This window comes from Larus michahellis, chromosome 9 (genome assembly GCF_964199755.1).
Source record: "Larus michahellis chromosome 9, bLarMic1.1, whole genome shotgun sequence".
Taxonomy (NCBI): Eukaryota; Metazoa; Chordata; class Aves; order Charadriiformes; family Laridae; genus Larus; species Larus michahellis.
This window is the reverse complement of record NC_133904.1, coordinates 40,792,675-40,804,460: the sequence shown is the minus strand read 5'-3', so window position 1 is coordinate 40,804,460 and position 11,786 is coordinate 40,792,675. Positions and strand designations below refer to the sequence as shown.

Sequence of the window (11,786 nt, the reverse complement as noted above, 5' to 3'; positions counted from 1 at the left end):
AAGCCCGCCCCGGGGCGCACCGCCCCGCCCGCCCGTGCGGCAACACAGCGCCGCGGCAGCGGCGTTCCCAGCGGCGGGTCCCTTTGTGCTGCCGGCGGCGGGGCAGCCCCGCGGCGGCCCCCCGGCAGCATGGACGCGCGGGCGGCGGCAGTGCCAGGTAAGGCGGCGGCGGCGGCTGGGGGGGGCGGAGCGGCGGGGAAGGCCGAAGTGGGGGGCAGCGCCCCGCGGGCAGCGGGGCAGGCCCGGGAGCTGTCCAGGGCGGCCCGGGAGCAGCACTGCCCGGCGGACAGCTCACGGCCCCGCCGCCGGGGGGAGGGCGGGGAGCCCCCGGTGCTCTCCGGGGCCCCGCGCCGGGGCTCCCCCTTCCGCGGACACGGGGGTTCCCGCTTCCCCGGGAACCGGGGCCCGGCGCCGCCCGGCACCGTCACGGCCGGTTTTGTTTTGAAAATTAAAAGATACGGCACCTCCCACAGCGGCCTGTCACGGTTCCGGCCGCCGGCCCCGGTGGCAGCAGGAAAGGAGCACCCGAAACAGCAGTGATTTGGGGAGAAAATTATACAATTGATGTATTAAGATAGGACCCTCGCTGTCCTCCCCTTGTGAGCGCCCTTCCCCTCAGGGTGCTGGGTCTGAGCACCTCGGGGCTGTCCTTTTTTGAAAAAAAAACACCGAGTTTCTGCTGTGCCCTGGGAAGTGCAGCATAACGTCGCTGGGCTCCTGTGAGCGCGGCATCAGTGGCTGGTTCAGGCCGCTGCTCCAGCCCGAAAACCCATGGTGGCTAGAAAAGATGTCTACGTCCATCTCCTTTTCACAAATGAAATGCTATTTCAGTTCCCAAACTTGTCACAAGCAACAATAAAAAAATCTGTAAGAGGGAGGAAGCCTATTTAAATTGTATATTATATTGCGTGCGTGTAACCACAGGCAGAACGGGGGTGGAAAAGATGTTACCAGAGGTTTGCGTATGTGTATCGCCAGTTCCTGTGTCTGTTGAGGACAGCCTGGTATCGCCCTGCTGTGGGGTTTGTGAATATTTCAAGTATCAGGGACTACTTCTTGCCTAATTAAACTAGATAAGGCTATCTTTTAAAAGGCTTGTTGTTTTGATGGGTGGTAGGGTCATTTGAATGAGACAGCTGGAAGTCTGCAGTGGCTGTGTTTTTGCCAGCTGACTCTGTACTGCAGGAATGAAGGCTTGAAAGACAAAATGACTTTGTCTCTCTGAGCTTCCAGTCGCAGGAAGAACCCAAAACCCAGGGCGATCCTGAGACTTAGCAGCCCACATCCCTGCTCTCCTCACAGCCTGCCCAAGTGCGTTTACCCCTGTGCCATGTGTCCCCAGGAAGATGTCCAGGCCACTGCACACTCTCAGTGCTGCTTACATGAAGTCATGTCACCAACCCATCAGAGAGATGGAAGCTAGTGGGCCAGATGTGTGACATAGGAACATATCCATGTGGCAAATAAATGCACCCCTGAGGCCTTCATGAGGGCAGGTGGCCCTCTCTAGCTTTTCTCCCGGGATCCCCCACAGCCAGGGCTCAGGGCTGCCCCAGAAAAGGGGTGGAAGACACTGAAAGGCAGCCAGCGGCAGCATGACATGCACTGGAGCCTGGGCTTACTGTGTGGTGAGGCAGGGAGGTGGACAGCCAGGGGGTTTCAGAGGCACTGAGCACTGCAGCGCTTGGCACAGCTGCCACCAGCCTTCGGTTGCGCTGAGGCAGCTCTCGTGGTACGGCCACTCACGTCTGCATCCGAGGGTCCAAAACATCTATCTGCCTCTCAGAAGCACTCTGCACCTCTGTTACTTAATATGTCAAAGTAATTTGAAGTATTTTTACACACAGGTTATACAATGCGCATATATACAGTACGTAACAGCATCTACAACAACTACAAATGTCAATAAAAAGTATCACTGGGCTTTAAATCCAGTTATATGAGGCTTATATAATGGGATTGACAGAAAAATACTCTCTGAAAATCCCTCGAAGCATGAATGGTGGAAATTATTATTTTAGAATCCTTCTGAAGCAGTGGTGTTTTAGTTGAAATTCCACAGTGAGATAATATTTCTGTCCCTAAATGTAGTCTTAGCTAGGACAACTGTTGAATTTTGATTTTACTGAAGGCCCTAAGGGGAAATACGTTGATCTGTATATCAAATTTATTTTAATGTAAAATATATTTTTTCATGACAGAGAATGCTTCTTTGTCTCTCAGATTTGTCAAGTCTTTAAAAGGATTTTCTGTTTGCACAAACCGTATTTTTCAAAAAGAAGAGGGCTCTTCAAATTGCTTAACTGAAAACTTGTTACTGAATTGCCTATTTTTTTGTCTTTTCACAAAAGCCTAGACATCACTTCTTTACATTTGTACTTCGTGTTTTCAGAGCCGCCACCCCAGAGTTTTTTTGGATCACTTCTATGCATCAAAGTAAATGTTGCTATTGTGTCTCTTACCTATTTTTTCAGTCTCAAGAACCCCACATTTAGTTCTTGTTCTAGATGTTTCTTGTCAATATCTTAGATAAAATGGTTCTTTTAATTTATCACTGTATAAGTTTTTATGTGAGTAATCACCAAACACTTTCTAGGTGTATCTAAAAATAAAAAAGGCCATCCACTCCCCCCAAAACTAAGGGGTGCGTGCTAGCCAAAAAAATAAAATTCACATTGAAGTTCTGCATTCAGGTGCAGGAGGACCAAGTGGCAGCTTCAGCAAAAATTTTTTAAGCTGGTCAGAGTATTAGCTCTGCCCTAACCATGGCAAGGTGACAGTGGGGTCCAGATTTTATATCTGGTATCAGAAGTTGCCATAGAGAGAAGCTTCTGCAAAAAGGTAAAAGTCAAGAAGATGGTGCAACTCTCACAGCTCGCCCAGCATATTTTAAATTAGGCAGCATTTCGGTGCCTAAGGGTAAGCAGTTCAAACCTGATTCTTGAGAAATGATGATGCCTCAAGAGCAGGGCTTGTTCCAAATCCGTGCTCATCTTTATCTGTAAATTTTCCTGTTAGTTATTTAGAAATGAGATAGGCGATGAGGAGAAGAAAACTCCTTAAAGCCAAAGGATGAAAGGCTAAGAAATGGTTTAATTTGGACCATTAGACATTTCTGGAGGAGAAAAAAAGAAGGCTGGATTATACATTAAGGATTAAAATGATTCTAGTGTTATTTTCATTTAATATAACCTCCTGTGTAAAAATTACTTAGAACCTCTATCAAAGGAGAAAACTTAATTGAAGAGTTATAGGAGGAGAAAAAAAAAGCCTACCTTTTCCCCTGATTATTTTTTTTTATTATTTATTCTTCTTCACTTGGCTCTCTGGAAAAACCTAAAAATAATCAGAAGCCGGCTTTGTAACATTTCATATCTGAAGGCTTGCTTCAAAAAGGCACTTCTGCTACTGGCTGTACAAATACAGGGAGCATGGCAGGTGATTTTCTTGCTAGAAGGGCTCATAAAGCTAGGCAGGGCCATTGCGTTGATGATATATGCAGCGAGGGATTGCAGTCATTTGTGCCAGTGACCGTGGCCTGTTAATGTTTTTGGTCGAACTTGATCGAAGGACATTTGTTCTTGGCAAAGTTTTTGAATCTTCAGAAAGATGAAGAAACCCCTGTGGTTCAAGTCTGCAAAATCCATAGAAAAAAAAAAAGAAAAGGAACAGATCAGTAACTGAAGATGAAAAAGATCTTTTCTGATCTTGGCGCTCTTTGAGCATTCATGAGCAGTGACAGTTTCCAAGAGACCGCATTGTGGATGTGTCACTTTGATGACCACATGGCGAATGTGCCGAGAGCCGCATTTTGTCAAAAGGACTTACATCCGTACGGCTCCTGGCGGAGCCTGACACGTGCCACTGTGGTGCAAGGAATACAAAATGAAGGATCCCACCATGTGAGCGTGGGTGCCGGGGTTCGGGTCGCAGGAGATCTCTTTGCCGTTGGGCGGAGGTGCTGGCTGCGTCAGCGGTTGGCAGGGCAGTGCTAGCCCGCTCTTTGCCCCCGGGAAGGAAATGAGCCGCCACGGGAAATAACCTGCTGACATCGCGTCTCCACAGCTGCATCCAACACCGTCAGGCGTAAGGCAGGTGTCGGGGGCCTCACCGCCGGCTTTGCCTGGGGCGAGGGAGCGGGACAGCTGGGAGCCAGGCAGGGATTGCCAAGGCCGAAGCGAGGCCCATGTGCGCGGCCCAAGGCCTCCGCTGGAGCCGGGCCGGGGACCGGTGAGGTACCGCAGGGGCTTTGGGGCCTGTCACCGGCCTTCGGCACACCTGAAGGGGCAGGGGGGGCGGCGACCCGGGCGGTGCAGCCCCCGGGGGCTCCTGGGAGCCGCCAACCACTTCAGCTACCGCGGCCGAGGGGCTCCCGGCGCCCCGGGGAGGGGGGTCTCGGCAGGAGGCCGGGCCGTGGGAGGCTACGGCGTGCAGGGACGCTGTCCGGCCCCGGCGGCCCAGCCTAAGGGCCCGGCTTGAGGCGGCCGGGGGCCCGCCCCGCCCCGCCCTCCGTCCCCGAGCGCGGCCGAAGGTTGCCGAGGCCGTTCGGGTTGGGGAGCCGAAGGGTGACGATCGCGCTCGGGCGGAGCGCGGCGGCCCCGCAGGAGAAGGGCAGCGCGCCGCAGCGCCCCCTGGCGGCCGCGCAGCGGGGGCGGCGCCCGAGCCCGAGAAGCGGCGGCGGCCGGTGCCCGTTGTGCGGGGTCGGGCGGCAGGAGCGCAGGTAACGCGGGCCCACGCCTTCCCCCTCTGCGTTGCGGGCCGCCTCCCTCTTCCCGCCGCCGGTGGGGGCCGGCCCCGCTCGCCTCGCCTGGAGCAGGAAGCGGCGGCGGCGGGCACGGCCTGGCCGCGCGGAGGGGCCGCTCCCCGGGGCCCGCCGCCTGTCAGCGCCGCCGGCCCGTTTCGCCGCGGTGGGAGCCCGGGAAACGCCTCCGCAACGGTGCCGGCTCTGGGTCGAAACGCTCGTTTTCATGGTAAACTTCAGGGGGGGCCGCGGCGGGGGCGGGCGGTTGGCCCCGGGGGAGCGGGTGTGCTGCCGCCGCTGCCCTGTTCCGCCCGGCCGGGGGAGGGTGGCGGGTGTCCTCGGCTTCCTCGTCTCCTGCCCTAGCGGGCGTGTGGAAATAAACTTTCATGAGTGAAATGAAGGGCTTGCCGCCTTTCACTCGCTATTCGTATATTTCGATGTTGTTTTTCTGTGTCTTGCTGGGAGACATCAAATGGGAAGTGCCGATAAACGGATTGGTTTGACTTTATAGGTCTTTTTTGTTACCATAGCGCCTCAGGATCTCAGTTTCAAACACAAAGCAACCTCCCAAATATACGAAGAGGGGTAAAGAAAAAAGTTTCTTTTTGTGGGGAAGAAAGCGAAGTATCAGTAGTGTTTTCATTAACCTTAGCTGACTGGTAATATATGGATGCACAGATTGTGTTGTCTGTCCCATAAATAACCTGGATGTTATTGGGTTTTCTCATAACAAATCACATAATATTTTCACAGTTAAAAAGAGATGTCTAATAACGTTTAAAGCCTTTTGACGGACCCGAATATTGCATCTTCTTGGTTTTCAAATTTACCTTATTTGCTGTTGAATCAGACAAGCAGGTGTTTCTCTGTTCCTTGCCTTGTAAGAATAGAGGATATCTTCAGAATTGCACACACCTTGTGTAGAAGGTAAAGGCACAAATAACAATAAGAAACAAAGTTGCAGAGTACTATAGCAGGTAAGTTTATGAATAGTATCTCAGATTTGTTTTTTCAAAAGAAGGAATAAATAGTAAATGTGGGAATGTCGTCATGCAGTTAAAACCTTAAATCTGTATTTTTACTAATTTGATGCCTTTTACTTTCTCTTCTTAGGAATGGAGGGTAAGAAACTGATTTCTGCTACAGATACACAGTATTCTAGTGTGCTCCTTCAGTCTTTGAATGAACAACGTGGTCACGGACTTTTTTGTGATGTTACTGTCATCGTGGAGGACCGGAAATTTCGAGCTCACAGAAACATCCTTTCTGCCTCAAGCACATATTTTCACCAGCTTTTCTCAGTGGCTGGACAAGTGGTTGAACTGAGCTTTGTAAGAGCAGAAATTTTTGCGGAAATTCTTAACTATATTTATAGTTCCAAAATAATCAGCATTCGATCCGATTTACTTGATGAACTGATTAAATCAGGGCAACAGCTGGGTGTTAAATTCATAGCTGATCTCGGAGTACCTCCGCCTGAAGGAAAAAATATGCCAAGCGAGGTCAAAGATGGTGCTTCAAAAACTTCAACTTCTAGCCCAGGTCAAAAGGATGCTGAAACACAAGTACCTGTAATAAGGCCAGAGAGTCAAGAGGTAACAGATGGGATGCCGGTTATAACACAATCGTTCTCCTTACATGGCATAGAATATGAGACTACAAAAATTACAATGAGTGATTCAGATGATGAGGATGATGATGTGATTTTTTGCTCTGAGATTGTTCCTCCAAAAGAATGTACTAAAGATACAAATGCTGCAGCCCAGAACCAGCCTTGCCCAAATCCAGCTGGAGCTTCTGACCAAAAATCATGTGGCAGTGGTGGCTCTCCCCATTTGATGAGCACCACAGCAGCTCAAAAACTCACCTCGTCTGCCAGTCAGCTAAGCCCAAACCAACCGCAATCAAGTGCTGAATCACTTGTCTCTGCAGCACCGCAACATTTGACTCCTAGTATCATTGTGCTAAATAAGCCTCTACTTAACTCATCTCTCAGTGCCAGCTCCTCGCATCAAACACATGCGACCCCTACAATTAATTTACTTGAGGAGAACCAGCAGCCATCTAATAGTGGCACCTTAACTGAAGGGGAAACAACTGCTGTTGATGATGAAGAGGTTGTTGAAGATGATGTCGCTATCATTAGCTCCTCTAGTCCTGGTTCAGTCAGCAGTAGCTCTTTGGTTCAGCAACCTGCTGTACCCAAGGCAGCAACCACTGAAGGATCAGGTGTACAGAAAAAACAGGTTGTTACGTTTTCACAAGAGCCATGTTCTAAGCCGGGGGAATTTAAAATAAAAATCTCAGATGTCCTGACTGGGAACAACAAAGAATTCAGTTCGGGTGTTGCGTCAAAGAATGTGGCAGAAGGGCAGAAAATCATAACACTAGATACAGCAACTGAAATAGAAGGCCTGTCCACAGGCTGTAAGGTTTATGCAAATATCGGTGAGGATACATACGATATAGTCATTCCTGTAAAGGGTGATTCTGAGGAAGGCGAAGCCAAGCTTGATGAAACTCCGAGAACATCTGGTGATGATTCTCCGAACAGGAAACGCATGAAAGTAAAGCACGATGACCATTACGAGCTCATAGTCGATGGAAGAGTCTACTACATTTGTATTGTGTGCAAGAGATCGTATGCCTGTCTGACGAGTTTACGGAGACATTTTAACGTTCATTCCTGGGAGAAAAAGTATCCGTGTCGATATTGTGACAAAGTTTTTGCTCTTGCAGAATACCGTACGAAGCATGAAATTCACCACACCGGTGAGCGAAGGTACCAGTGCTTGACGTGTGGCAAATCGTTCATCAACTACCAAATTACAGCCTCCCACATAAGATCAGTGCATAGCCAAGACCCTTCTGGAGATACCAAGCTTTATCGATTGCATCCTTGCAGGTCTTTGCAGATCAGACAGTATGCGTACATTACTAATCACTCAAGCAGTATACCAGTGATAAATGAGGGTGGAATTGTTTATCGTGTTGGCACAGGGAAGGATGGCACTGAAGGAACAACATCTAACCCTCCAGCCAAACAAATTACCTGGGATGACATTTTCATTCCACAGGGAAATGAAGCAATTTTTAAGCAAAATCCATCAGAGGGAAGTACTGAGTTTGAGTTTGTAATACCAGAATCTTACTGAAACGCAATAAATACTGGAAAAAGGATTCAGTACAGAAATATTGCAGCTATTTTAAATGAACTGTTAAAATCACTGTAAAATCAAATGTTAAAGTGAAAACAAGTTAACTTGTTCTACTGAGTCATCAAGTGGTGGCACTTAGATGGATCATTAGTAGCTGCAAGTGATTTTGTGGAAGCGATTAATCTGAAAGTTTACTTGAATAGAGAATAAGGCATTTCCAAGGAGCTGGCAGTGTTTTCTGGTATGTTAATTTTGATCAAAATGTGGGGATTTGTAGCTTGAAAAGGTACAATTTCTTCTAAAGTAATCGAGGTATTGCCTGTACCCAATACTTACTATGTAAACCCTTTCTTTCATGTTAGCACTTTAATGCTGAATTGTGTTTAGATGTTAGCCAAGAAAGCAGTAACATTTTTCAACATAGTCTCTTGAATATGGAACCATTTTTTATACAAAAAAAAAACCAAAACACAAAACACCGCACAACTCATATTTATTTCTGTGAACAATGCATTACCGCAAGGGTCCAAAATAACTGATCCAGTAATTTGGAGCAGTGTATTTTTTGAACTAGCATCTTAGTTCTGCTTTTATAAGCACTATGAATCATCTGTCTTCATGCAAATAGTCTTGCCAGCAAGAGATACTCAGTTAGGGCTAACTTGAACAAACTATTTATATTTGGCAGTATGGTGAGCAGAGTATTCAGTGTCTGGGCCATTGTATTTTACTCTTTTTGAAATGGGGAAAAAAAAAAATCCAAACCCACAAAGCTCAATAGTGAATAAGCTTAGAACGCTTAAGGAGATAATTTTGCCTTTTCAAAGCTTAAGGAATAATGTTAGGTTTTCTTACTGCTGGAAAGGATGCCCGTGGTTAGTTTGGAATAAAGTGCTGTTCCTTTTTTTTTGCCCTTCAAGAAGGGCTTCAGTCTGGTATTTTAAAAAAAAGTGGTACTTACAATGAAAGTAATACATTTTCCTTTTTTTTTTTAGCTGAAGGCTTTGAAATTTACTTCTCAAAACTCTGAAATAATCTAAGTGCTCTATCAATTTTGCATCGAAACTGCTGAGGATCTTGTATGCCTATTTGGCTAGATATTTAAGTGAAACAGGGATTCGGATATTTTTTTTCCCCATTTATAGGGTGTGGAAGCATGAGGACTAAACCAACAATCAAAAAATACCCTCCATCCACCATAACCCAAAATATCATTTCTTTGCAGTTGTCTAGTTGTCATCTATTTTCAGGTCTGGGTTTATTATATTGTCCTTTTTTTCTCCTTGCAATTGGTACATGTTTAGGCACTTAGAAGATAAATTAGATGCCCAACTTGAACAGGAAACAGTAGATCGGAGAAAAACAAACAGCTGTTTACTGGAGTCATAGTTTAGCATTTCAGATTTAGTGGCTTGTTGAATTTTTGTAAACGGTAATATGAAAACTGCTTAAGTTCTAGAGATGACTGAGAAAGATGGTCGTGCGTAGTACTAGTTAGTTATCGTCACCTTTCATTGCTTAAATTACAGTTAAAGCTTTTTCTTTTCTTTTTGTTTTAAGTAAGCATCTTGATCACAGACCTTCAAGGTTAAGGTTTTAGACATACAGTACTCTAGGCAGAAAGACATTTAAATGGTAAATGGTTCAAATACAACTTGAGCTATAAAAAAGGGTACCAGAAATCTGTATGAGTAATGATGGGAAAAGCAGGATTTGTTTACCTTACGCATGTAATGCTCAGCACTTCTGTTTTGTAGGCCGAGGACGTGATAGACGTGATTATTTCCAGATCGTATTGCAGACCCCTTTGGTTATAATGGGGTTTGCTTTCACATGTTACAGGTTGGATGTTACCTGAGATGATATCTCAGCAGTCAGACATGATCCTCACAAGACGTAACGATCAATCGCCTGTATTAGCACAGGTAGCTGGGAGGTAGCGGGCTGTCCGCTACATTGAGACTTCCTGAACTTCGTGACAAGAAAAATACAATGCTATTTTTGTTATTGAGGTGACACATCTCGAGTGAAGCGTATGTTGCAAAGTGTACATTCAGTAATAATGAAACATAACAGCTATCAATATTTGCTGCTGATATATTTTAAACCTTAAATTAAACTGTGCCTACTAAAGGTCTCTTTTTGGAGGAAAACTGGAAAATTAGGGCTTTGTAACTATTTTTGCTAGAAGACTCGTGCTTGCATGTGTCTCAGGGTCTTCAGTTTTCCTTGGAAATGATTTTTGATACCAGAAGTCCAGAGGTCATGTAAAGCAATTTTTTATTTCACTTACAGTATTTATTGGTTTGGAAACATGTTAAATCCATTATTTTAAAACTTTTTTATGGGGCCATGAGCTTTTATATTTAGATTTCTGGCTATTGCACTTACATTTGGGTTTTTTTGTTTGTTTGTTTTTGTAAACACTTAGCTTCCAGTTTAACTTAATGAAAAATCTTATGTAAATATTAAGAAATTGGCTGTGGGGTAATGGAAGAAAAAGATTGAATCTGAAAAAGCATTTATATAAAAATTAAAAATTTCAACAGAGTACGGTAGTAAACCTCACAGTCATTTATATGCATATAAAAACATTAATGGATCTGCTGCAAAATATGATAATGGTGGCTGTGTCCTCACTGTATGGTTTCTTTGGGGATTCATACCATAGCATTCCAGTATATGAATTAAACAAATTATTGAGATAACAATTGACTGCTTATTTATTTTGTACTGTTAAGGCATGCAGCTTATACAAAGATGCAGAAGCTGACGACTATATACATTGAACACTGGGTTCTACAGCTATTGCCTAGGAACTGTTCCATGTGAAACATTCATCATTTTTGCAAGATCTGTAATGTATATAGTTGTACAGTCTTTCCTTAACATACTTTTTAAAGTTGTGTTCTACTTTTCATTAATCAATAGCTGATATTAGTTCTTAGAGCTTTCTATGGCAAAAAAATAAAAATGTTTAATTCTAAAGATGAGTGTAGCATGTTTCTTCTTAATGACAACTCAACTTCTACAGTCTAACGTGTTAGATTATCAACAGTTTGTACCTTCCTTTCCCAGGTCTTTGGGAATAGCAGGGACCCGCCCCTGCTGGTGGGAGGAGGGGAGAGGTGTTTTTATTTGGGGCTTAGTTTTTTTTTGGGGGGGGGGGTTTGTTTGTTTAGTTTTTGGGTTGCTTTTGGTTTTTTTTTGGTTGTTTTTTTTTTGGTTTGTTTTTTGATGCACTCCACTGTGCATCATGAGCTGAATGTCGTGATACACGCTTACTCTGAGAATGGGTGGAGCTGCTGTGGAACAGTCTGTCCAACTACTACATTACAAATGAACTAGAAATCAAGAAAAAAAAATACATAGGGGCCAGTGCAATGCATTTTGGTTATCTCATGGTAAGGGCTCCTCTTTTTACCAGGTTGCTGACTAGTTTTGATTTGGAAATGTTAGATTGTTGGTGAACCGTGGCTAACATGGAGAAAATGAGTTCTTTCATGTAAATTTCTTAATACAGGTAAGGAATGCAATTTAATAAGTAACATATCAAATGATGTTTTAAATGCCTTTATCTCCTTGGCATAGGGCTTCCATCTACTTCTACATCATCGAAGAACAGCTGACATCATCAGGACAGAATTAGGCCCAGAGTAATACTGGACACATGAAAGCAAGTAAATGAGACACTGACACTGCACTGGCTAGATTATTCACCTCTGTGTTAAACAAAAAATCAGGAGTTACAACTGTTCAGTGATAGTGATTGAAATCAGGGTACCCTCTTACGTTGGTAGAACTGCAGAATTCTAAAGTGTGGGGGCATCGGGGGCTTTTAAAAACAGAACTTAAAAAAGGTGTCTCTGGCTAATCCTGGTAGAAAC

General features: G+C 45.2%; 1 protein-coding gene across 4 annotated transcripts; it reads left to right on the top strand.

Annotated features, from left to right (window-relative positions):
- The first annotated feature begins 26 nt into the window (after positions 1-26).
- On the top strand, positions 27-10,887 carry ZBTB33 (zinc finger and BTB domain containing 33). 4 transcript variants are annotated; one of them, XM_074599662.1, is made up of 2 exons: positions 27-157; positions 5,855-10,887. In XM_074599662.1, exons 1-2 carry the CDS (start codon positions 130-132, stop codon positions 7,894-7,896), a joined length of 2,070 nt encoding a protein of 689 aa, XP_074455763.1. In that variant the 5' UTR covers positions 27-129; the 3' UTR covers positions 7,897-10,887. The 4 variants fall into 4 exon arrangements, with proteins under 4 accessions (XP_074455763.1, XP_074455762.1, XP_074455764.1 ...); XM_074599661.1 differs by lacking the exon at positions 27-157 and adding an exon at positions 4,592-4,970; XM_074599663.1 differs by lacking the exon at positions 27-157 and adding an exon at positions 4,643-4,720.
- The last annotated feature ends 899 nt before the right edge of the window (positions 10,888-11,786 follow it).